Source organism: Podarcis liolepis (assembly GCF_965112155.1).
Source record: "Podarcis liolepis genome assembly, chromosome: 2".
Classification (NCBI taxonomy): Eukaryota; Metazoa; Chordata; class Lepidosauria; order Squamata; family Lacertidae; genus Podarcis; species Podarcis liolepis.
This window is the reverse complement of record NC_139555.1, coordinates 41,513,786-41,540,823: the sequence shown is the minus strand read 5'-3', so window position 1 is coordinate 41,540,823 and position 27,038 is coordinate 41,513,786. Positions and strand designations below refer to the sequence as shown.

At 44.7% G+C, this 27,038-nt stretch overlaps 1 protein-coding gene across 1 annotated transcript; it reads left to right on the top strand.

The window, feature by feature from the left end:
• Window positions 1-6,555: 6,555 nt before the first annotated feature.
• LOC310699589 (transmembrane protein 238-like) lies at window positions 6,556-17,882 on the top strand. The gene is made up of 2 exons (XM_083487739.1): window positions 6,556-10,507; window positions 17,307-17,882. Exon 1 carries the CDS (start codon window positions 9,560-9,562, stop codon window positions 10,070-10,072), a length of 513 nt encoding a protein of 170 aa, XP_083343865.1. The 5' UTR covers window positions 6,556-9,559; the 3' UTR covers window positions 10,073-10,507; window positions 17,307-17,882.
• The last annotated feature ends 9,156 nt before the right edge of the window (window positions 17,883-27,038 follow it).

Sequence of the window (27,038 nt, the reverse complement as noted above, 5' to 3'; positions counted from 1 at the left end):
GCCATTGTGCAAGCAAACAACTGTGTGTGAGTACAAATATTAATCGTGCAAAAGGCTCGGGGCGAGAGGGTAATGTCTGAAGGGTCTCACAGGATCCAGGCTCTCAAATGCTCTCAGAATGAGGGGTTGTCATTGTAAAATTACTTTGAAAAAGAGGGGCATGGAGCTGTACTATCGTAGAGGAGATGGCAGACTGTTGTGTAAGGATACGGGATCTGCCTAGAGATCTGTCACACTGTCTATGCCATGCTACTGCGGCTACTGTCTGTGACTGCTTTTCTTTTCTCTCCTGCTCCTCCTTTGTTCAGCGAAGCGCCTGAACAAAAGACCCTGGGCTCATCTGCACTGCCCTTTTGCTAGGCAGGGCGGCACTTTAAAGCACTGTGTCAGGTGCCTCCCCTTTTTGCCCCAGTGCTTTCCCTGAGAAAACCTGCTCTTTAATGCTGAATTGGAACAAATGGCAATTCAGGTTCTCCATGGGTTGCCATTTGCTCCATTTCAGTGATAAAGAGTGAGTTTTCACAGGGAAAGCACTGGGGCAAAACCAAACAAAACACAGAGACATGGTGCTTTAAAGTCTATAAACACAGCACAAAAGGAAGTTTGGATGAGCCCGTGTTGGAATGCAAGTCCCCAAAATTATGTTGATGGTTGTAGACAAACATGGATGGACAGAAATATAGAATTCAAGGCAACTAGCCAGGATCAGGGACTTGCCAAGTATAGTGAATTATGTTTAAGGAACAATGTTTACAGTTATGAATGTGACATCAGCTTTTGAAAATATGAATACCTGGAGAGGTATATGGTATGGGTGTTCTGCACATATTTGCAAAGGCACTGATATGCCGCCTTAGGGAACACAGCTCTCCCAAGGCAGTCTACAATATTACATTGCTGTTTGTCCAGGAATCTACCCCTTGGTCAGGGAGAACAACAGGCAACACTCCTGTGACCCAGTGAGAAGAATGTCTCATTGAAACTATGATCAAGCATGGTTTCTTGGTCCTGGAAGACTCTACTGCATGCCAAAGACAGGCTCTGTGAGTTAGCAGTGCATTGCTCTTGGCAGGCAGGCAGGAAATTAAAAGTATTTGGGCTCCAGTTGGAAAATCTGAGTGGACAGAGATCTGCTAGATCATGTACACATGTGCACTGAGGTTCTCTGAGAAACTGCTTCGAAGGCTATTGGGCTGTACTGATTATATGGCCCTTAGGATGAAGTGTAGAGATTTTTATACATAGAACAAACCAGAGATGCAACCAACCAGGAGTCTTTAGATTCTGCCTTATAGAGGCCTTAGATTCATTCATTCTGAACCATTTTCAGAAGCTGCCTTCTGGAAATGGTTCTCACTCCCAAAGTGCCTCCTCACCACTGCTGCTTTGTGCATTCTTCCCCCTCCAAATGGCACCCCTCAGCTATTCCTGCTGAGACCAGCAGAAGAGGCACATTGAGACAGAGCTTTTTATTTCCTGGCACTAGGATAGCTGGTTCCAAACAACCCTCCTGCATTTCTAATTCATTTAAGATAGGGATGTGCTCTTAAGGTTCGTTTCAGTTCTCCACAGTGTGGGCTTCAGTGTTTGATGCTGGGCTGTGTTTCTCAAAAACTGGTAAGACCATGGCACTTCCTGTTCAGATTATGCTTTACTCCATTCATTGAGGAACAGAGAATCCGCCTTCCTTCCCAACATTTATATACACACACAACAGTATTAGGGGTGCACCATTAGTCATCACCTACCAAAACATGGGTGGCACAGAGCCTAGGACTTGCCGATCAGAAGGTCGGCGGTTCAAATCCCCGCGACGGGGTGAGCTCCCGTTGCTCAGTCCCTGCTCCTGCCAACCTAGCAGTCTGAAAGCACATCAAAGTTCAAGTAGATAAATAGGTACCGCTCCGGCGGGAAGGTAAACGGTGTTTCCGTGTGCTGCTCTGGTTTGCCAGAAGCGGCTTAGTCATGCTGGCCACATGACCCGGAAGCTGTACGCTGGCTCCCTTGGCCAATAAAGCGAGATGAGTGACGCAACACCAGAGTCGGCCACGACTGGACCTAATGGTCAGGGGTCCCTTTACCTTTACCAAAACATTACAAGACAAACTGCTCATTTTCTTTAAAATGATCTAAAAAGCTTCCATACAGTTTACTGCAGATGTGTAAAAGTTTATTTTTATTTACCAGGTTTTCCACATCATGGGCAAATGCACATTAAATGAAGAAACCTATGGGTTGGCATTTTTATGATAATGTCATGTGGAGGGTGCAAGAAATATGTGTGTGTGAGCAGAACCAATTCCACAATAGACTCTCATCTGGAAGCACCTCTGAAAAAAATATAATTGTGACGCAGTGCAAGGGGGCGGTCCTTTAAAAAAAAAAAAGGTATGGTCTGTGCACCGTAGTGATGCGATTGCATGGTGCGGCAGCTAGTAAAAGTATTTAAAGGAAATGTAAATAAAAAGTACATTGAGATGGTGCTGGGGCAGATTATTGTTACTGGTGTTATTGGTAACTCTGTCCAAGGCACCCGTGACACTCATGGAACCACGTGATGGTAGAAGTAACAGTGCATGTGATATCTGGGGGAAGAGTCGAGTGTGTCTAGAGCTGGGACGATGTAATATGCCCATAAAAGAAGCACAGCCTCAAAGGAAAATGCCTTGACTTTGTAGGGAGAGGGGAGGAAGAGAACTTGTTTCATCATGACTTATCAAGGACAGGTAGCAAAAGGGGAGCAGGGCAATATCTGGTAAATAAGGACAACTAGAGCAACTAGACAACTAGTGTATGGTTCCTTGTTTCCATGGTACACTTGTATGCTTACAGCATCAGCACCAACTACCCACCTGGAATACAGCCACTTCCATCCAAGCCAGAACAGCAGCCAGGGAGATTCCATGCATTATTCCTTCAGAACAGTTATTTAGGGTGTTTCCAGACAACCTGTTTACTGAGCATTCATCCTGACTTGTCTGCAGGGATGTGAGTTGACTGTGGCTCGTTTACTCTGATTTATTTGCAGGGAGGCTAGATGATGTTGAGTGCCAACCCACACTTTTCCTCTGCCTTTTCCTGTCACCTTTCATATTGCTAAAAGTCTGGTCTTTGGGGGAAGTGGGTTTGTTGCGAACGAGTGACCAAATCAGCTTACCTTGCACAGCCTGAATTGTGATTGAATTCCCACCTGAAAATGGCAACAGTCTAGAAGTGCCCTTAAATGCATACAGCCTTCAATATCCACTTAGAATACAGGGTGTGGGTTGGGGGTTGGGGACAGTTTGCGCAATGTGTCACAGGATCCTCTAACACCAGTAATAGTTCTTTGTCTCCTGATTTTTTAAAAAACAAAAAACAAGCATTTCTGTAATTGTGCGTCATTTCTCCTATGCTGCTCTAGAACTCAGCCTTGCTGGCACGACCGTCTCTTACAGGAGCCGATCTCAGAGTGCACGTACCTCCTGCAGAACACGAGGGGTGGAGGTTAATGGGAGAACGTGGTACACTTTGTGCACCGCTCTTGGAAAGCATGATGGGACTTGGCACCGGGAGAGGCAGATTTCTATTAAGGAGGAGAGCAGCAGCTGAAATCTGAGCATGCTAAGTGTTTCCTGACACTTACCACATTGGCAGCGTGGCTCTTCTCCTGGGAATCAATGCTTTCGAATTACTGCACTACTTCAGCTTGCACAGTCTGCTATGATATCAAGCTAAGAAGAGCTCCCTGCTTCTGGGGTTTGCAGAAATCCAGGCCATAAGAACAGGGCTATGAGAAGGGAACAAACTAAATCCCACCACCAATTTGGGGAAGGGTCGCACCTCCTTTGCATTCAACAGGACCAATGTTCAATCCCTAACAACTCCAGGTAGGGCTGGGAATGTCTCCCACTCAGAACACTACCAATCAGTGTTAACAATACCAAGCTAGGTGGACCAATGGTCTGACTCATTACAGGATGGATTCCAGGCAGGCAAGACCCTGACAGGCAATTCTAGGCAATGGGCATTTGGTAGCCAGGCTACCAAAGAAGGCTGGGGCAACTGGTGGTGGAGGAAGCTGCTTGGGCGCTTGGGGCGGTGCACCCAGGGGTGGGGCAAGCCGCTCTTAGGGGCAGGGCACACCGTGGGGCCTTGGGAGCCTGCCCCCTCCCACTCAGCCGCCGTACAGCTGGGGAGGGGAGGCAGTGGGCGGACCGTTTGGGCAGTGTGGAGCTTGTGTGTGCCCAAGCCACCGCATCTCTCCTGGACACGCGTGGCTTGGGCACGCTGCAGGCCCCACGGTGAGTGCCACCCGGCATTTTCTCACCCCTCTCAGTGGTGACACCTGGGGCGAACCGCACCCACTGCACCCTCCATCCTCCACCCCAGGGGACAACACAGGCCATTGATCTCATGAGCTGTGCATTTGTCCGGGCACTGCTGCAGGCAGGAAACTGAAATGAAATGAAATGCAGCTCTGACTTGAAACCACGAAGCCGTGCAGAGTGGCTAGTCAAATAGTGCCCACCTCCAGAAAGATTCTCTGTGCCATATCCTCAGTTTGCCAGTATTGGCTTCAATGCTGTGGGCATGTGAAGAGGCACCTGGTTTGGTTCTTCCAAAACAAAAGCAGAACAGCCCACCCCAAACAATAGCAAGCACCTCTCTCTCTGTCTGTCTCTGTGATCCACTCCACACTCTTGAGCAGGTATAGAAGCTTAGCATACAATTCTCAGAACAGAAACACAGCTGGACAAGGTTGAATGATTGATCTGCATTTTTTATCCTGCCCAATTTTATCCAAGGAGCAGAACATTCCTTCTCTCACCCAAATCATCCTCACAATAACCCCATGAGGTGGGTTAGGCTGAGAGATATTCACTTGCCCAAGGTGTGAGCTTCATGGCTGAGTAGTGATTTAGAGTCTGAGACTCTAAAAACCCACCATACCATGCCCTGTTTCAAGCAAAGTTCCCATTGCTGCAGAGGTCGAATTTACAAGCTTATGTCTGGACAATGGGAAGTGGCATAAATGGCAGTGCACTGATCTCTTGTCCACTCCCAAATGGAGACTCTTCTAATTCTCACTCCCAACTGGAGCCATAAAACCCTTAATGTACTTTCCCCATTAAACCTCTTTCATTTGGTGCTCCTGCTGAAAAAATATTGTTTTGTATCTGCTGCAGTGTTTGTTTTGAGAACCTGACTACTAATAAATCCTTTACTAATGAACTTTGTTCTCTTGGTGTCCGTATGGAAAGGACTGCTTGGCTCCTCTCTTACATCCCTGTGTACATAGGTAACTGCATTCTGAAGGGTGAGAAAGGGTGGCCTTCAGCCCTGCTAGATGTTGCTGGACTCCAGCTCCAATCAGCCCAAGTCACCATGGCCAATAGTCAGGGATGATCGGAGCTGAAGTCCAACAACACCTGGAGGGCCAAAGATCAGTCATCACTGCTACTGTATAGTGTGATCTGCTCTACAGAACCAAACCTGTAGCAAATGCTCCCATGACCCTGACACAGTGACCTTAGTACCGCTTGTTATCAAGCTTTATATTTGTCTCATGATGTCATTAGCATTACACCTCCCATTTCAGACGAGTGGCACTAAGCTTTGGGGGGTGGTCCTCATTCCCTAGTACCCCACTTGTTATTCCTGAAATTTGGAGTATTTAGTTAGAGTCCTGTGCTTCTCTTGGTCACTGAGAAGATCTGGGGGAGGTGGTCAAATATCTTCAGAAATGTCCCCACAGCCTTTGTCTTAGTCTTTATTTGGCTTGTAACTGGAAGATACAAAAATTGTAAATACACCCTCAGATCAATACTGTTTTTGGCATTTGGCTAGGCTCACTTATATACGGTAAGTCATACAACCAGAGAACTAAGTCCCCATGTGCAAATCTCGCCCTCCCATCAGATGTCAAAGAGATAAACAACTACCTGATTTAGAAGACATCTGAAGGCAGCCCTGTTTAGGGAAGTTTTTAATGTGTGAAATTTTAATGTATTTTTAACCAACCTTTGTTGGAAGCCGCCCAGAGCGGCTGGGGAAACCCAGCCAGATGAGCGGGGTACAAATAAATTCCTCCTCCTCCTCCTCCTCCTCCTCCTCCTCCTCCTCTTCTTCTTCCATGGACCCATTCCTGAAGCTGCCCCATGGCACTATCCAGAAAAACAAACAAACCCTCTTTCTGTTTTGTGTGCACCCTTGCCTTGAGTTACACTGGGATGCACAGGAAGCATTTATATTATAATAAAAGCCCTTTCTGTGCCAGAGTCCCAAATCTGATTGTTGCTTAAAACCAGCAGAAGGCTTGGGTAATTTCCTCTCTCCATTTACTTCAAAGTAAGCTTAATAGCCCCCGGAAAAGCTCGTTCTTCAAGCTCGTTCTTCGTGTTTCTCTGCTAAATGTTGGGGCAGGCTATAGCCCAGGGCCCTTGAGGTAGAAAACAGCCGTGAAGGTAGGAGAGGGGATTGTGTTTGACAGAACTAGTCACACTGGACACACATACAGACACTTCTGGGAAACGTGGCAGCAGGGTAAGAGATGGAGTCGCACAAGAATATCATATTTCAGCTGAAAACAACACAGAGGAAATTTGTCAGTGTGCTTTCTGGCAAAACACAAACCAGCTCTGCGAAGCACTTATCAAGACAGCCGTTGGAAGCCACCAGTGCCCTGGGTGAACCTAAACCTTGCTTTGTCGTTCTAAGCCTGGGGTCAGGGGTTCAACTTGTCAGCAACACTTCTCCCATCTTATCTGTTTGCACACAAGCCTCTTCTGTCTGGAATCTGGGCAAGGGGGTGTCAACCAAACAGGCTTTCTCCTGTGTTTTCCAGTGGCATCTGGTTAGAGTCAGTCTTAAACAGTTTGACAGAAATGAACATTACCCAAGATGCTTCCACTTTTTGAAATACAAGGAAGCCCACAAAGTTGAAGAGTAGGGGGCAATTATTCATCAGCATATTAATAGGTAATCTATCTTTTTAAATATAAAAAATACACAGGTATATACTGTAAAGTCTGGCTAGTACTCAGGCTAATTTATGTTGGTTGGTTTCAACAACCACACTTTTAAAAAAAGTCTCTCTCACCATTCCAAAGAAAGAAAAGAATTATTTTCTATGATTATATATGTGCGCATACAGAGATACACACACACATACAGTGGTACCTCGGGTTAAGAACTTAATTCATTCTGGAGGTCCGTTCTTAACCTGAGATACCACTTCAGCTAATGGGGCCTCCTGCTGCCGCCGCACCACTGCTGCACGATTTCTATTCTCATCCTGAAGCAAAGTTCTTAACCCGAGGTAATATTTCTGGGTTAGCGGAGTCTGTAACCTGAAGTGTCTGTAACCTGAAGCGTATGTAACCCGAGATGCCACTGTACACATAATGCCAATTGGTTTTCACAACCACAATGTTACTGAAAAACAGGATGTGTCCCTTGTTGTTTTACAGAAACAGAGGAATTACTGTACTTTTCCGTGTATAAGACTAGGGGTTTTTTTACTAAGAAATAATGTTAAAAGGGGGGGTAGTCTTATACATGGGGCAATCTCCCCCCATTTTCTTAATTTTGAGTCCCCAAAAATAGGGGGCGTCTTATACACGGGAGCGTGTTATACACAGAAAAATATGGTACTTCTCTTCCTCACAATCTGCTATGGCATAGCTGGCTTTGTTGATCCATTAGCAAAGGATCTGAGAGGCTTGAGGTCTTGGGGCCCATGCGGCTGTGACCTTAACAGTCTGACTGCCACCTGGTTATCTCAATATCAGCCACAATAAGGAGAATTGGGATTGGGGCTGTGGGTGTAGAGGAGTCTCCCTCTTTGCCTGCCGCAGCCTCAATGAAACATTTCCTCAGAGTTGCTATGAACCTCCCAAAACAGCCCCAATCCTGATATATTCAAGGAGGCAGGGGAGAATAAATATGTTAGGCTTGCCATATGTCAAAAAAGCTCAACAGCTTTTGTGTCTTGAATTTCACTTCTAGAAATATGACAAATGTAAATTTTAAAATGAGATGCACCAAAGCTCTCAAGAGTCTCCAAGCAGTAAGAGACTTGATTCACTGAAAAGCTTAAAAATGACAAAGAAAGCAAGCATTGAAGATGCATTAGCTTAAGTTACTTATTTTTCAACACTTTTCATTTGACTCATAACACGGGCAGTTAAAGTATGACAAAGAGATGCTTTTTTCAGAACCCTGTAGCTGAATGTTTAGGGAGGACCAATGTGATGCTCATCTCTCTTTGCAGAGAGAGAAGTCATTCTACATCAATTAATGAGCACAGGATACAGCAAGGGTGTGATCCTGTGTAGGCAGCATGGGTCAGTAAATAAATTGAGGTGTGAGTGAGGTTTCTGGCAGGTGAGCTCTTGAGGCTGTGTGTAAAACAATGTGGGAGGGGCTTCATTACCTGCTCACACCCTTCCATCAGCCTTTTGTTTTCACCATCAAAATGATTAGGCGAAGAATGAGAAAAGCATGGATTTGCTTGCTCCTTGTTTCTTTCCAACCTTCCCCACACTTTTGTTGAAAAAGAATAAAAGAGATTTCGAAGATTCAAATCCGGGCTGTTGTTTACTTGGCTCCAAATCTGGCTTTCAGAGAATGATTTGGGATTTATCGCTATTTGTTGGACAAACGAGAAACTTCATATACGCCACCTGAGCTCCGAAAGAAAATAATAACAGAACAGACCTGCTATTAAGGTGGCCAACCAGATGCCTTTGAGCAGGGCATAAGGCAATAGTTGCTGTTCCCCAGTTATTTCTATAGGTACAGCGTCAGCTGAGCGCCATGAAGCATCCACACAGCCTTTATTTATTCCATTTATATCACACCTATTCCTCCAAGGTGGCAAACATGATTTCCCACAATTTATTGGCAACTGTTCTATACCCCAAAGTCCACAAACTCTTGTGGTAGTTGCTCCAACCCCCTGGTCATTTTGCTTGGTCTTTCCTGTACTCTTTCCAGCTCTTCAGCAGGTGGGCATAGCGTAGTCAGGATTTAGATGGGAAGGGGCAGGATTTACATGGGGGGGGGGGGCAGAATCGACCTATCTGCGACGAGTTTGGTGAGTTGGTTAAGTATTTTTACTTATTTACTTGATTTAGGGGGGCAGCTGCTTGGCTACGACACCCGTGAGGGTGAAATGGGGTCACCAAAACGGTGCACGATATTCCAAGTGCGACGGCACCGGAGATTTTTATGACGATTATTAAGCGCACTGCGATACCTCTAAGACAGTCCTTGAACCGAAGGGCGAGATCCAAATCCGGCGAGATTGCGCGGTTTATGGGAGCAATCGGTGACAGGCTGCGACGGACAGCCGTTGGCTGTGGGGTAATTCTTGGCCGCGTACAGCCGAGCCGCTCGCTTGGGGTTTTTTCTCTCCTCTGCCCCCGGGGACAGCGCGGTCCCCGCTGCAATTGAGCCTCCTCCGGTGCCGCCGGGCAGGTGAGGGGGGCGTGGTCCCTCCGGCGGCACCTGAGCGGGCGTGGCCCTCGGCGGACTTTGGCTGCCGCCTGCCCGCCGGCGCTGCGCCAGTGCGGGCATGGGCCACGCGCGCTGCGGGCACTGCGCGGTCTTCCTCGTGGCCGCGCTGGTGCTGGACGGGGCCGGCTTAGCGCTGGTGCTGGCGGGCGCAGTGGGGCGGCCGATGGTGGACGGGATCCCCTTGGAGGATTTCCTGGTGTTGACCGGGTCGCTGCTGCTCGCTCTGTCGCTGCTCTGCTGGCTCTTCTGGTATTCGGGGAACCTGCGCGGGGTGCCGGCCGAAGAGCTCCAGATCGGGGTGCGCCCCGCCGCCGATGCCGCCGCAGGCACAACCCAGCCCCGTCGCCGGCAGAGCCTCCTGCGCCTGGCCGCCAAGCTCTCCGAGCGCCTCTCGCAGCGCCGCCGGCCGGCGCCTGCGCCCTGCGCGCCTCTTGGCTCGGGCTTTCCCGCGAAGGCCACGCGAGGCGCGGCGGCGGCGGGAGCAGCCGCCGGGCCCCTGGAGCTCAGCTGCCTCCGTCCGGCTGCGCCGCTCGAGCAGGGGCCCGCGAGGACGCAGGAGCGGCTGGTGTGAAGCGCTGCCTCCCGGGGAACCTGCTCTTCCTTCGTCCGTCCTCGCTGCCGTCGACCTTTCTTTAACCCGCGCCAAAGGAAAGACGGAAGAAAAGGCACGTGGTTAGAAATCCCCTGGGATAGACAGGTCTCTCCCTCTGCACTTCGCGGTGTAACTGCCTCACTCCGCTTTTAATATATATGGAATTAAATGGTATGTGACTTGTAGGACGTGGGGCGCACAGCTGCCGGACACGCTGAGCCCCGGCACCTCTCTTCCCAATAGTAATGACTGTGGTGCCAAACGGTGGGCCCATTCTTTCATTGCTCAAGCAGTTTTGTACTTCTTAAGCTTAGGAAGAGCTTAAGCTGAGCTCAAGCAGCGACCCTCTTGTAGCCCAGAAACAAAGCAATAAATGACCCTGCTGAGCATGTGTCGACTGCCTTTCCTTCCATGGTGAGTATTTGCAGTTTGCCCCTTAAACATTCTTGAGAGTATTAAGAAAGGCATGACTTTGGGCAGGCTGGAGCCACATCATGCCCAGCGCGTACAAGCCTAACACCAGCAAAGCCTTACTGATGGTCTTTGTAAGAGAAGAAAAGCCCAGCTGTGCCAGCTGGGGCCGATGAGAAAAGTAGGCAAAAACATCTGGACAGTACCAGTTGGAGGAGGCTGCTCTATGTTCAAAATATGAGTGAGCCTATTGTGCTCATCTGTAGGTGATTCCTGGCTGGCTTTTAGCTACTGTAGGCTATAGCTGTCATGGAATCATAGAAGGGACCTCAAGGGTCATCTAGTCCCTGCAATGCAGGAATCTCAACACTTGGTCTCCCACCCAGTTTGAAAACATACCAGACCCTGCTTAGCTTTGTAAGTGTGACAGCACTTCTCAACATGACTCCTGGAAGTGTAAGATCTCATTTGTTTTGTACTTTGCAGTCCCTTGTCTATTGTATTTATATCCTAAATTTCCTTCCTCTCCGTTTCCCCATTTTATCCTCCCCACAATCCTGAGAGGTAGGTTAGGGCTGAGGGATAGTGACTTGCCGAAGCTCTTCCAGGGAGTTTCATGGCTGAGTGGCAGCTTATACCTGATTTCCCCCATTGGTAGTCCAGCACTCTTAATCACTTCAGCATGCTGGATCTCCCTTCTCAATAGGGAAAGGGCTCCCTTTCCTGTGTAGTTCTCGACTCGTGTCCTTTATCACCACAAGTAGTGCAGTAGGTAGCAATAGGTACTAATCTGTGCAAAACACATGGGACTGAAACACAAATGTCTATGACAGTAAGGCGTGCGGCTGGGAGATTGCAACACCAAAAAGAAAGAAAGAAAGAAAGAAAGAAAGAAAGAAAGAAAGAAAGAAAGAAAGAAAGAAAGAAAGAAAGAAAGTCTGATCCCCTGCTATAGTAACTTTATGTTCCCTTTCCTGCTTTGTGCACCTCATTCCTGCTGAATGTTTCTGGACTTGTCTAGCATGCCTATAAGTCCCAACTGGATGATACAGCTAATGCTTCTGCAAAGTAACTTAAACTCTCTTTCTGTGCATGAAAGATTCCATTGCCTCTGGGGAGAAAACCCTAAGCCCTTTCCGCTGTGTGTTGCAAATGGTTTGCTTCCCAAAGGCAGCGGTTTCCTGCTTCTGAACAACATGTTCTTGCCTTGCCTGTTCCCCAGCTGAGTGTTGATTGAGATGGCTGATGTCACACTTGAGTGTTTTGGCTCAAGCAACTGTCATGTTAATGACCCCTGGCCTTCTGGAAGTATATCCTGAGACTAAGAAGATGGCTGGTGTCCATGGTGTCAGATGCCTAATTTGAGGGTCTCAGAAACCATTCAGGCCATTTTTATGGAAAAGACAAGATTACCAATTTAACCCTCAATTACAAAAAAATCTGTTTTACGAATAATTCTGGATTTTTTTAATTGCATGGAAAATTTTGTACTGTATTTAGTTATTTAACCATGTTTAGAGCATAAACTTATTTTTTGGAAGCTGCTGAAATCTAAATGGGCTTGACTTTTTGATAGCACAGAATCTGCTCCGTAGTCTTTAGTGGACTTATAATGCTGTGCATTCAACTTGTATCCATCATACAGTGGTACCTTGGGTTACATACGCTTCAGGTTACAGACTCCGCTAACCCAGAAATAGTAGTACCTCAGGTTAAGAACTTTGCTTCAGGATGAGAACAGAAATCGTGCTCTGGAAGTGTGGCAGCAGCAGGAGGCCCCATTAGCTAAAGTGGTGCTTCAGGTTAAGAACAGTTTCAGGTTAAGAACAGACCAATGGAATGAATTAAGTACTTAACCCGAGGTACCACTATATTTCTCTTTCTTTTATGTTTTTCTTTCTTCCTTTTCTTTCTTTCTTTCTTTTAAAAAAGGTCTGTGGTTATATGAGTCACTCCTATCACTTGTGATCTATAGATAGGCACCTGTTCTCCAGTACCACCCCAGAGGTAAAACACTGGACATGTTTTGCAAGGGAGTCACTGTGTTGTTCTTGCTCTTTCTCAGCCCTGGATGAAATCCTGGTCTCCCTTCTCCCTTCCATTCCACTTCATGTTTGAGTACATTAAAAGCATTCATTCTCTCTCCCCCCCCCCCCCCGCAGTCCTAGCCACTGATTCCATTTCCCATGCTGTTCCAAGCGCTCTTTCAGGACAGTATAATTTCAGTTCGTTTGTGTGTTTTTTACCTGTGGCAAAGAAATCACTAAGCAAGTGAGTGGTTTCTCATGACTTTTTCATGTTTTCTGTATCTTATGTACATGAAATGCATTAGTATATAATCCCTCTTTAGCTCTCTATTCTGGACAAGGCAGAATTCATTGTGAAGCTTAGCCATTATACTCAGAAGAAAAACACATGAGAGCCTTCGTTGTAACTACCCCCCCCCCTTTTATTACTCACAGTCTCCTAGGATAGGTGTTCCCAAACTTTCTGCTCCTATGCTCACTTGAGATGGCTGAAAACTACTGAGGCTCACCAGTCACAAAATGGCATCCGATACAGGGGCAGTTTGGCATAATCAGGTGGCGGTTCGTGATGTCTTCTTCTACTGTATCTAATCCACCTTTGGAAATGGCTAAATTCTTTGACACTGTTTTTCTTGTGGCAAAAAGTTCCATAGCTCGCATTTCCTCAAGCAAAGTCCAGTAGAGATATTTGCTTTGGGGGTGCTATAACTCAGCCTCCCCATTTTAGGAAGAATTTGCTGGTCCATACACTTTTTCTTTTACATCTTCCTCTTCCCGCCACACGTGCTTCTCAAATTATATTTATTAATCTTCTGTAATTTCTTCTCCTCTTTTCATATTCAACCTGTTCCTCATTCCTCCCATCTTCCCCCCCTTCAAAAAAACAAAAACAAGTGCAAGTTTCTTTCTTCCCATATCCCTGGAGAGAGAAGAGAAGTCACTGGTACCAAATGACTATGACACAGCTTAAGTGTGAGGCAGATAAGTGAGAAGTTGCAGGGCAGGCTCTGGCATTGAGCCCTACCTGAAAAGGTGGCCTGAAGCCCACTGGCAGGTTCTAGCCAACTCTTTGAGAAACAGAGCTTACTAGATCAGGCCAATGGCCCACATAGTACAGCATCCTGTTGTGACAGCAGCCAACCAGATGCCTGCGGGACCTGAGTTCAAGCGCACCCACCCCTGGTGTGGCTTCCAGCAACTGGTCCTGGGAAGCATTACTGTCTCTGACCATGGAGGCAGAGCGTGGCCATCATGACCAGTAGCTTTATTCTCCCTGAATTTGTCCAGCAACCTTTTAAAGCCATCTAGGTTGATCACCCAGGTGAATGGTCACCTAAAGTGGCAATAGGCAAGTCCGTCAATTTTGACTTTTATATGAAGGGTGGGGGCAAATGTTCCTCCTGCCCTCTTGCAGGAACAGTGTGCACTTGTCCTTCCTTTGTGCTAGTCCCAGAAGTAGCAACGGAGGAAGTGCATAACTCATGCTTCCTCCACTGCTTTGATGAATGCCACCGACACACGCTGAGTCAGTTGGTCTGCCTATATTCTGAGCCGCTTCAAAACCTGTTTTCTTCCAGCATTCTTTGACATGTGGTGTATGGCTGGGGCTGGCCTGCACTTCAGTGTAGGATCATGTTTCTGATTCAGTTCACGTGTCAGGAAACTGATGCAAAAACAAAAACATTTGCAATGCTATTCATACATTTCTCACTGGAGAAAATGACATAGTAAATAGCCTGTGTCACACATCTAACAATATTGTATATCTCCACATACTTTCACTGTCACGTTCCAGTGACAAATGCAAAGTTCTCCTGGTGTGTTTTCTTCTTCAAAAGAACACGTAGAACACTCAGATTCCTTCATTCCAGTATTCCTTTCCAATAATTATTTATCTTTTCATTGTTCCACGAAATGTGTTTCAGGTTTGCACTTGCTAGGCCTCAATGTCTACAAAAATTATGTTTGGTTCTCATACAGGTGCAGGTCTCTCATGGCATGACTTGTATAAAAGACAGACTTTGAACCACCTTCTTGGCTTGATATATTTGAGTGACTACAGCCTGATTGTGTATACCTTCGAAAAAGACAAATCTTTGATCTTCCTTCATCCCACCTCATAGAAACACACAACAAGGTCCCCTTTGTATAATGTATCTTCAAAGCGATAGAGGAAATTGTACAGTTTCAAGAGATATCTATTGCAAATTTCAGTGCTGATTTCAACACTTGGTATGGAATCATGCTGGTAAATGCTTTTTCATGCCCCTGCTTTGGTGACGCCAGTCTGCTGCTGAGACTTTTGCTTCAATTGGGCCTGGATATAGTTGTCCCTTGGGTGCTCCATGCTATGTTTGTCCATTTGCTTCACTACCCTATTGCAATTACATAATAGAATAAAAGCACTTAGACAGAGCACGACCGCTGTCCCTTGAGCAGCATGTAATGTTCTCCAAACAACCATTTTTTAAAAATCCTCCTGAAAAGCACTAAGCTCTTTGCTTCCGCTCCTGGGTCCCCAGAGGTTGTGTAGACTGTAACAAAATACTACATGCATCCAGAGTAGACACCACAGTGACAGACCCCTATGTTAGAATTCAGGTTTCTGCTGAATTCATATGAAGTGTGTTGGAGATGATTTAAAGAGCAGCATGCATGATATGGAGGAGCCGAATCTACTCTCTGCCTGGACTTCCAGCCCCAAATTGCTTTGCTCCAGTTTTGTTCCTCCCAAGTGGGCTCAAAAAAAATGGGAAGAAACCCTTACAGCAAGAAAAACACCAGGGGCAAAACAGATTTTTAGGGGGAGCATAGGCAACATATTTTTCCATGCTTGCTTAACATTTAAGTCTCTCCCCACACATTTATGTCAGCTTGAAATGGCTCCACTTGGATGAGACCTACCCCTAAATGGGAAACTTTAATGTTTCAACCATAGCTTTTTGGAGTTAAACTTGATGTTGAAACATTAGCCTAAGAAGCCCTGGTGCAATAGGGAATCACGTGCCAATCTTTCTCCTGTGTTATCAGAGTTCTCTGCAAATGATCCCAACCTCATCTTTGACACTCACTTTTAGTAGAGGGAGACTTTTCATCTTCATCACAGGCACAGCAGACCATCTATAATTTGAGGAACTTGGGCACACCGTGGGCCCTCCACAACCAGAACGATGCAACGGGCCTTCCTTTAATCATTTTCTCCCTCCCCCTGCTCCCCCCCCCCCAGAAAAAAAATTAATCAAGACTGTTTGCTCTCCATCAATGCAGTATCAGGAAAGCTTTCTCAGCTCTGGTATAAAGTGCAGCACTGAGGTAACACCCTTTCACTGAAAGGAAGGTACATAGATACGGATAAGCTTTTTGCCAGGTTGGCTATCTGGTGAATTAAACTACCTCCTTAATTAAACTGCTGCCTCCTTATTCCTTGAAGTTTAAGTTCCTCCTAGGATTCTCTGGCAGAGAGCTGAACTTGCTTTATGCTGTTTCTGGGCCGTTTTAACAACATTTGACAACAACAAGATATCAAGCCTTGAGCGTCATTGGACCAAACCTGTGGAACACTCTGCTAATAGAGATTCAGCAGGTGCCTTCTGTGCCAACCTTTAAATGCCTTCTGAAAACTTTTCTATTCCTCCAGGTCTATGCAGGCAATGAAGAGTTCTTCTCCCACAGTGGTTTACTGTATTGATGCTTGTTTTGGTTTTTTTCTTTTAAATTTGTTTTTAATTTTCATGTGCTTTTATTGTACATATTTTTTAAAAATCCTTTTAGAGTTGTAAACCCCTTTGTTATTTTTGCTGTCTATAAGTACAGTGGTACCTCAGGTTAAGTACTTAATTCGTTCCAGAGGTCCGTACTTAACCTGAAACTGTTCTTAACGTGAAGCACCACTTTAGCTAATGGGGCCTCCTGCTGCTGCCACGCCGCCGGAGCACAATTTCTGTTCTCATCCTGAAGCAAAGTGCTTAACCTGAAACACTATTTCTGGGTTAACAGAGTCTGTAGCCTGAAGTGTATGTAACCTGAAGCGTATGTAACCCGAGGTACCACTGTACTTTTATAAATAAATAAGCACACAAAGCCAAGTCTTTTAAAGCAGGCATGGGGAGCCTGTGACCCTTCATTCATTGAACTCTTACCATTCCCATAATGGCCATTGGCCGAGCTAGTTGGGGCTGATGGGAGCTGAAATTCAACAACACCTGAAAGTCCACAGGTTCCCCGGTTCTGCTTTAAGGCATGCAGGGGGTGGAGATAGAAACCAAATCGTTGGTGTGTGCGCTTTTTACCTGTCCAAGGTAAGAGTCAACAAATGAAGGTGGTGTAAATATTTGGGGTTGTCTGTCTAGAAACTATTGCTCTCATACTTTCAACCTAGGGTGGGATAAATTTCTCTCGCTTGTACTGTTTGGATTCTATTACTCCCTTTGGGGATTAGGCAGCTTACGCCAACTCCAGATGCACACAGCTCAAGGCAGGCAGAGAAGCAAGAAAAACAAACCAAGCCTTGGGGTCTTCTTCCTGAGACTGTTTACTGAAGCATCAGTGGTGGCAGCTGCTCTCCACCCTGCTCTGGGCAAGCAACACACACAACCTGTTCCATCTTCTTTTAAAATAATAATAATAATAATAATAATAATAATAATAATAATAATGGGCTGAATTCTCCCCTGCTAGACCCTGACCAAACCTGTGCTCAGCTTTCTTAGATTTCCAATGCATTCTTGAAATGGGCATGTTGTCAGCCAGTGATGCTTTCTTCTTTCTCCTCCTAGGTCAGCATGGGTCTGCCGCCATCTATATGCCAATCCAGTGTGTGCCATATTGCCATTGATTGGTGGGACCCCCTCCTGTGCCAGAGCTGGTGGAAGAGCCTCGTTTTATGTACATCAGCCTTGGATGTGTGTGGGGTGTTGTTGTTTTTTGCCAAAGACTACTGTGCCAAAGTATTGTACTGCCAGCTCTTTGAATGCTCTTTGCACAGCCCCCTGCAAAGACTTGAGAACTTACCTTCACAATGGAGTCAAGCTGCCCTTTGAACTGCAGAAGGGACTTTTGATACTGAATCTTTGTGGTGGATTTTCATAGGCACAGCCCAGTCTTGTACTGTGTTTTCTTCAGTACTCTCTGATGGCTTCTCTGCCCTGTAAGGCTTACTTAGTAAAAAGAAATATGTTAAGACCATTGCTGATCCACAGCTAAGCTGTGCAAACAAGCTGATGTTCCTTTTGGACCCTCTTCTCTAAGAAGCTTTAGGTATGGTTAATTTGTGCAAATGTGTACTTGTTTACAAGAAAAGTGAGGACTGCAGAATTTTTTTATAATAAATATTGATTTATTTAAAAAGAAAAGTGTACCATGGCTGATTTTTGTATGGTCTGTTTGGCTATCCTGACATGGGTTTGAGTGCTGTGCTTTATGACGCAGAAGTGAAGCTGCAGAGCTCAGCCTGCCCTTCCTCCAAGAGCAGGTTTTCAGATTAGGCTCTTGGGTTTTCTTGTCTCCATTTGTTCTCTATAACTCCATAGAGATTACCGGTACTTGCATTATCCTTTATCTATTACAGTTTCAGTAGATCTGCGTACATAGCACTTAGGACCTGTTCTCTACGCCCCCCCCCCCTTCTGCTTCAATTTATACATAATGTGAATTATAGGACCACACTTGTGGCCCTGTGTTAAGGGTGAGTCACCTGACTCACATTCCACCATGATAACAGTAACTGCAGAAAATGGGTCAATGGATTGATTTGAGATTTGGCAGCATTTTGTTAATTGAACATCATTCAAAATGGTTATTGATTTAAAAACCCTTTCTCACGTATCATCTGGCATTATTAACAACCCACATGACATATATATAATGAGAAGATCAAAGGCATTTCCTAGTTTCATATGACAAAATCATCAAAGTCAACTAGATGATCCTCAAGTTCCCTTCCAACTCTACAATTCTATGATTCTTCCTAAAATTCATTGATTGTGTGAGCCCAAACCACCAGGGACTCCTGACACTTGTTCAGAACTGAAAACCTGTGGTGGGAGATGCGAAAACAAAGTTTCCAGGAGAAGAAGGGGGTGTTTCCTTTCCTCCACTATCAAAATCATTCTCTGCAGGCTACTGTTTTCCTTGCAGGAGCAAAATATACTCCTCTGTGGATAAACAGTTGCAAGGGTGGGAAGGATTTTTATTAAAAAAAGGAGAGAGAGCATGAGGTGGAATGAGTTTTTTTTAAATATAAAAAACCTCTCAGCCTTCCATCAAATTGAGTGTTCGATTTAAAAAGAAAAGAAAGCGTCAGAAGATCAAGTTTTGAATCTTCAGTGTAATATTAACCCTGGCTGAAAGACCCCGTAGAAGGACTCGTTCATCAAGAATGTTTCCAGCTCAAAGCTCTGAACCCAATAGATTTTATTTAGCCTCTAATGCTTTCTTTCTGGTGAGAAGCTCTGTGATGGTTTTCTGCAATTCTGCCCATTTGCCAGGTGCCAGGGCAAAGGTTTGTATGGAAGGCTGACACATATGCCCCCCCCCCACACTTTATTTAGAATGAGCTGCACTAAGAAGTAGGTTCATAAGAATGGATTCCAGTGATGGAAACTGATTGAAGATGTTTGCAATAGCAATTTCCTTTTCTTCTTTTTCTTTTTTTGTGGGCATGGTAGTGCTAATGAATATTTCCAGACATGTTGCCTGATGGTTCAACATTATTTGGGGGAGTAGTATCAGGAACCGGCTACTGCCGACAAAGACATTATGGGCAGGATTCAGCCAAAGGTAAGCAATTTTAAGCCCCATTTACTTCATTGGAGCTTATATATAATTTAAAGATCACCCATTAAAACCAAATGGGCATAAAAGTGCTTAATTTTGGCTGCATCACTATGTCTGACTTGATCTATATTCACTGACTTGGTAAGGCTGTTTATATGTCACATGCAAGTACATAGCTGTCACGCCCAGGCCTGACCCAAAACGTTTTGCTGGCTTCCCTCTCCTGCATAACACCCCCAGCTGAAGTCACATAGTACTCAAGCCTGGTTGAGCTATTTTAGCACTTGAGGCCAAACAAGCATCTCTTATCCCGCTCTGAGAATAAAAGCATGATCAGTGAATCGATGAAAATCAGAGGTTAGGAGAAGGTAGAATGAGATCAAATGTGAGCTCTCCGAATGATTTCCATAGTTCAGCAAGGATTCTGACTCCCAATTATTCCTCAATAGTAACAAAAAGGGTTTTATTCTCAAGCTGCTGAGATGAAGAAAGCTTGTCACAGTGGGGAGAACTAGGAGTGGATTTTTGTGTGACAAAACTGGAGCTCGGCTGCATTTATATCTTAAATAAAATAGCCTTTCACTAAAATCCTGGGAACTGTAGTTTGCTCCTTACAGAGCTGCAATTCCCAGAACCCTTCAGAAACTGCAGTTCAGAGGGTTCTTTGGGGAAGTCAAGTGCTTTAAATACGTGGTGTGTATGCAGCCTTAGTTCTAGCCCTGAAAACAAATTCCTGGGCTGAGCAAATGCTCAGAGGCACCCTGTTCCTTCATTCATTCTTCATTCTTCATTCTTCATGAATGAAGATCTTCATTCTTCATTCATTCTTCATTCTGTTCCTGCATGTTTGCACCTGGCTGCGGTTGGTGGGTTGCAGGTTATGCATAGAAACCACAGTCCCAGGGTTGGTTACAACAATTTAGAACACAACAATGAAAACAGTTTTAAACTAACTGCAATCACAAAAAAAAGAGTGGGTCCTAAAAATAGGCTGCCTCACTCTGCCTAATGGTTTCCATGTCAGTTTTGCACCTCGCTACCACTAGTGAGGCTGGTGTGAGTCTTCCACATGATTCACCACTCCTATCTGCTTCCACACATTAAGAAAACCTCAGGCAGGCATTTCAGGATCAAATGAGAGACTGTCACAGCATTCCAAAGGATCCTATGGGGTTCTATGAGTTCCAGTATAACTCAGGAATTCATGAGTAGGTGACACATTTTCTCCAGATTCTTGATCCCTCGTACCACCAGTGACATAAATCCTTCTTCAGGATATGTTTTGGGACATTTGTTTTGTTCTAGAAATCACATGACTGATTGTTGTAATTTCTGTGCATGAGCACAAAGTGTAATCTCAGCTTGGCCTCAAAGCCAATTTTTTAGGCATAGTTCCTTAGCCTATGAAACAGGAATGATTCACTAAGCCACAAGGATGTTGAGAGGATGGGAGGCAGAAGGAATGAAAGAGTGTGGTAAATGCTTGTTGGTTTTAAAAAAACAAACCCTCTGTCCTCCTACAGACAAAAGAAGGTGCGCATGAAGTAAGGGGGGGGGACAGTAAGAGCAGATGATTTATTAATCCAGAATTTATAGTCTGTCTGATTGTTTCCGATTTATATGCATTCTCAAGGCAGAGAAGAATGTTTAAAAAAACAGAGAAATACAGTTACAACAAATAATCTGGGATGGAAGACCTCAGGCCCAGGAGCTGAATGCAACCCTCCAGGACTTTCTCTCTCTCTCTCTCTCTCTCTCTCTCTCTCTCTCTGGCCGACAGGATTCTCACCAGGCCCCAAACCAGCCCAGGTCTGCATCGTCCTTTTGCCTGGTTGAAATGTGTCCTGGGACTGTTGCCTGTATGCGAAGAGGCATCTGTAGATGCCTCCAACTTTTGCCTGACTAAATTGCTGCCTACAAAAAGGTGGAGTCACATCTGTCACTGCTTTTGCACATAGAGTGGTACCTGGGGTTAAAGATGCTTCAGGTTACAGACGCTTCAGGCTACAGACTCAGCTAACCCAGAAATAGTACCTCAGGTTAAGAACTTTGCTTCAGGATGAGAACAGAAATCACGTGGCGGCAGCAGGAGGCCCCATTAGCTAAAGTGGTACCTCAGGTTAAGAACAGTTTCAGGTTAAGAACAGACCTCCAGAACGAATTAAGTTATTAACCTGAGGTACCACTTTACACCACCCCCCATGGCAAAGGGCTTGTGGCGCCCAGAAGATTGCTTATAAGGAAATGTGGCCCTAGAGCAGGGGGGAAAACTTTCACATCTCTATAATAAATAATAATTCATAACTCAATAGCAAACATGCATCACCTGCTCTTAGCATGCTTAATGCTTGAAGATCAATCGTCTACTTATACAGAAAGGTCTCTCCACAAAACAGACCAGATCCCCTCATCTTTCTGATAGTAAATAATTCAAATACAACCACTTGGGAGAGGAATACACCCTGTAGTAGCTACTGAGGATAGTCTCAGAAGAGTGGAGCCCACAACACATCTTGTTACTGGACTTGAAAGGATGGAGAGGTATATATGGAGGAAGATTTCCCCTCTTGAAGCCTGAACCCAGGCTCTAAAGTGAAGACCCAGTGCTTTGGATTTAACCCAGAACTTACCCTGTAAAATATAAGCTAAAAAACCCAACAGCAACCAGAGACTGGCTGAGCAGCTTTGGCATCTCTTCCTGGCCAGGGAACGTACTATTCCATTTAAAGAAGTGCTTTTGTTTTTGTTTCGAAGTTCATTTTAGTTTTGTTTCTCTTTTTAGGAGTTATAAAAAGCCTTCGTTTTTCTTTCATGGTTTATTACCCTTATTACTCTTTTAGAAACACTCTCCTGGCAAGGGAAGTGTTCGCAGTTTCTAAGTCCTACATGCCTGTCAGGTTCTAGTTTTAGCTGGTCACACAGGTTCATAAAACAACTACAGTAATAATAGTTAACCCAATGCACTAATAGCACTTCAAAAAGATTTGTAAACAAGGGCATAAATCCCTGATTTGCAAAGGCAAATCCCTGACAGATTGCATTTAGTGTGTGATGATCCACATAACTGAAAAACTTAAAGGGAAATGGGGATTAGGAAGCAAATTCCTCATCTGAGGTATTTAAGGCTCCCTTTCATATGCACCTGGCATTGGGGCCGCTTGCTAATGATGCTGCTATCCCATGTGACTATGGCATGTGCGTGAATAGCAGGAGGGCATGGGTGCAGCTGATCGTGTATGCCTTCCCTAAGGGCTGGTTCTTCCGCCTGGCAGGATATTATCTTGTTGCCAACTCTACTCATCAATCCTGCCTGGGTACTTGCCACATTCACACACACATACCACAGCATAGTACTGAGAAGCAGTTCTCAAGAGTTTGGGTGTGAAGGAAGAGGAACAAGTGATGCCATCAGGGTCAGGGCAGCAGAATGAGAAGCAAGTTCACCAAACACAGTGGAGCTTGCCCACCACATTTTGAAATGATGTGAAACTTGTTACCAACTGATGGGTCCCTTTAAGAGCATTCAGTCCAGAGTCTAAATCTGCCCCTCTCCTGAGAGAGACTCGGGGCACAAGGGCTATCTGTTTCTTTGCACCCATATTTTCTCTAGCTTGCCATGAAAGCCTGTAAGGATTGCCTCCTACAGAGCTGGGATCCTCACTCTTCAAAACTGTTGTGCCTGCTCTGTTTCTTCACATAACATGTGTGCTCCAGGAAAGGTTGTCTTGCCAGCCAGTCATCACAGTGACGGGAACTCTTTTTTTCCCGTAGGGCAGGTCAGAATGTGACTCTTGCAAGTGTGGTTTATAAATAGCCCTGGGAACGGTGCATCACTGGAATTGTAATCGTTCAGTAAAAATGGTTAGTTTTCTGAGCTGGGGAGCTAACCTGGAGGCCTCTGCATGTCCTCAGCAAGCAGGGCAGTTACTGGGTAGCCTATCGATGGCCAAAAGGGGTTACCATGGAAGACTGACAAATGGCAAAGCCAACTGGATTAGGGCTGGGCTTTTGCTGGGGGGGAATGTTAGTCACACTCGTTATCCAGAGAGGAGAGGAAAAGAGGAGAACGATCTAGCAGGAGGTTCATCTGGCCATATGGCTGATACCGTTACGTTTGGCATGATTCATAGCTTGACGTCACAAGCAGATAAGGTTTTTATTACGCCTGACACTTAGCAGACGTGGTAAACCAAAAGCAAACCACTGGGGCATCTAAAAATAAACACCCACCATTTCAGCATCATGCTGCTTTCTCCGATGGAAAATATTGAATTAAAAAAAATAAGGGCTGCCAAAGTGTGAAGGGAAGAGATGGAAGGAATTTACAGAAGGACAGACAAAGAGGAGGCGGTCAGGAATAAGGATGGTTGTTGTTTTACTGCTTTTATTAGCAGCACACTTTGACAGGCAAAGATTCCCCCAACAGCAGATGGAGATGCAGTGTTGAGAAATGCTTCACCTGTTGAATTTCTGCCTGATACACCAGCCCTGCCAGAAAAAAATGGGTGTACCCAAATGTATATTGCAAACCCTCTAAGCAGAGACAGTGTCGCATCCATGTTCTGAACAGTAAGGGGTTTGATTTATCAGGCAGACATTTTAACTGGATGATTTGATTTTCTTGCAATTAGTTCTGTGACCCTGGTGGACATGAAGAGCGACAAGCATTTAAACTCTTGAACAGCAGCAGGGGGGGGTTGGGGGGTTGGGGAAGGATTGTGTGGATCAGTGGTAGGTCTCAGGCTCCATCCCTAGATGGATAAGGTTGGCAAAGACCTCTTTGCCTGAAACACTGGAGAACTGCTAAGTCACACGGTTCAATGGTCTGATTCTCCATAAGGCCATTTCCCATACTCCTGTTATTAACCCAGTTGTTTTTAAAAAGAGCATAGGTTTTGAAGACAAATGGCTGCACCCAGTTATATTATCATTTCACAACCACTATATGATTAAATATTGATTTTCAACAGTATGCCTTTAAATGGATGGAGCAAAACAGCTGACAAACATTACGGAACTGCAAACACAATGCAGTTCCTTGACTGTGTGTTATAGCTTTATGGTTACTCTACTGACCAGGGAAAAACCCTGCCTGGGCTGCTCTTGTACCTTTAACAGCAGGTTGATCTGCAAAAACCAGTGAGGTGAAGCTTTCCATCATATAGAGATAAACATTATTAACCACCTTATGCCTGTGCCTCAACTCCCCCCCCCCCCCCGCAAATATTTCAACTAAATGTTGTTCTGAACATACAAATAAGAAACATTAAGTGCTCATCCACACTTCTGCTTGTCCCACTGCTTTCCCCCAGGAAAACCTACTGTTGGGTTTTTCCAGATTGACACTGGCTCTGATTTAGTGCTGAAAAGCGGATTTTCCACACAGCCGATCGGGCGCCTGGGGCAGCATGCGTGCCCTGCGCCCAGGGGTGGACCCATCCCTAGAAAGCATAGAACAAGCAGAAAACCACTCAGACAAGCAGAAGTGTAGATGAGCACTTACTTATGTAAAGCAGAATCACAGTACACCAGCTGCAACAGTATTCACTACGAAGTCTGGTATATTAATTTAAAGAGTGTCGCCATACATTGGTCAAAGAATCACAGAATGGCTAGATCTGTTAACATATGTAATAAAACAAAACCAATCATTGTCAAAGTCATCTCCCCACCCCTTTCCCTTCCAGCATTCAGTCTCCCCATTTACTTTTTGGCTAAAGCAATTTGCCCAAAGTTTGTGTACCAATTAGATAATGTTAATCCTGAACCAGTTTACTTATCAGCTGATGATAACAAAACCAACTGAGGGGAGAACATGGAAGCTTACATCCTGCTATTTTGCCAGTGCCTTCAAATACTTTTTGCCAAAATTGATTAATTTCAGACCAATTCTGCCACATGTGGCAAAAGTGTTAAGTTGTGGGTGAACATATCAGATGACACAGCGATTCTTCAAACAGCTCTTGTTTATTCACAGGCCAGAACAGAACTGAACTGCAGGGTTCAGCCAGCCTGGTTATATTGAGCTCCACTACAGCGCAACAGTAACCACTTTCTGTAACTACCCAATCACTGAACGTCACTTTCAATCCCCTATTTGCATATGTGGACCTGAGTGAAAACTATCTACAGTATCCCCCTGCTGGCCCAGGGTGAGAACTTCAGTACATAACAAAAAGGTTAGTACAGCCTCTCCAGCATTGTTTGCTCAGTATTTTGTTGGTGCTGCTCAATAAGACAGGTGTAAGGTTCTACCTATAACTCACTTTCAGAGTGTTTCTGCAGAAACAGATTCAGTGCCTTTTTACTCCACTGAGCATTCCACTATGCATCTGAAAGGGTTGTATTTAAATCTGTTAAGAAAAGCTTTTTTTAGAAAAAAAACCCAGAATCATTTTGAGTTGTGATATTAAATTTATAAATATCCTGTAGATAGAAGAAACAGAGGTTGATGTTTTTTAGACTTGAAGAATATTCTGTTAATGAATTTTCCTTTTCAGTTAAGGGCATTATTGCTGAAACGTAAAATTTAATGCAGTTCAAACTGTGGTGGGTTTGGTTTTTTTAACTCTTTTTTCAGTTTGAGGATGAGGTTAACCCACTAGATAAGTCCCTCACCCTACAGAGGCATTTTAGACTCCCAGTGTTTACATTAGAAAATTTTATCAGTTCCACAGAACAAAGGATGAACAATTATAGGGGCTAATAGTGATTGTACAGTAGATTTTATTCCAGTCTTGCCATACCTGCAGAGCATGTTTCAAGAAAGGGTTAGAGACCAAGTTGTTTTTTAAAACAGTATGGCTTAAAGAGACATATGTTCTTCATCAGTGCATTCCATTTGTGCCTATTTACCTGAATCCCTACAAATGAAGGCACATGCTGCATAACATTAAAAAAATGCCAAGGTGTCATTATAAGTGAGGTATTCCTAGCCCTCTGTCTTCAGATAGTTTGATTTTTAAAAATATTGACCAATTACCACCATGCATAAATACGTTAATAAGTTCCTGCCAATTTTGGAGTGCTTCCGTCGTGATAGGAATAGGTAACCTACTGGAAAAAGATAAGTTTAACATGGTAAAATATTCATATTTATGGAACTGGTTTTTCCAAGCTATGCTATATTCAGCTTGCTCCATCTTTGTAGTTTTATTTTATTTTTATTTTTTTGTAAGTGCTGTGTAATTAAGTTTTTGTAATAATTTAAAGTTTGTAGTAAAGACCACACCCAGATATTTTATGGGTTTGTCATGCCTGTGCCTCAGCTTGGCATTAAAAGGACACTTACCGTGGCTATCTAAAAACACACAACTTTACATGTACGCTGAATGATCTTATTGACACATTTTAAAATAATGTTTAGTGATAGTTTTCCTGGTTTAACAGAACAACCCCCTCGGTCTAGGAAGTGTGGGGCTTGATTTCAAAGTGCTGTAGAAGCTATACGACTATAAAATGTCAGATTTAAACAAAAAATAATAGACATGGGCTAAGTAAGCCCTTACTAGTTTTTCTGAGTACAAAATGAAAAGTTCCCCAAGAGGACCAAAGCCCAGGTGGAGGGATCCATGCAGTGCGGCACCTTGCAGGCAAAAGTGTGTCACTGCTAGGGTGACAGTGACAGGGCAGGAAGGAGTTAAAGGCTCACCTGGTCTACCTGCTTAGTGTCCTCAGAGGTGTGCTCTGACATTTATACTTCCTTCTGATGGCAAGGCAGCCTGGATGTTTGG

Excerpts from the sequence above, each read along its gene's own strand:
- LOC310699589 (XM_083487739.1), top strand. The coding sequence starts at position 9,560 with ATGGGCCACGCGCGCTGCGGGCACTGCGCGGTCTTCCTCGTGGCCGCG.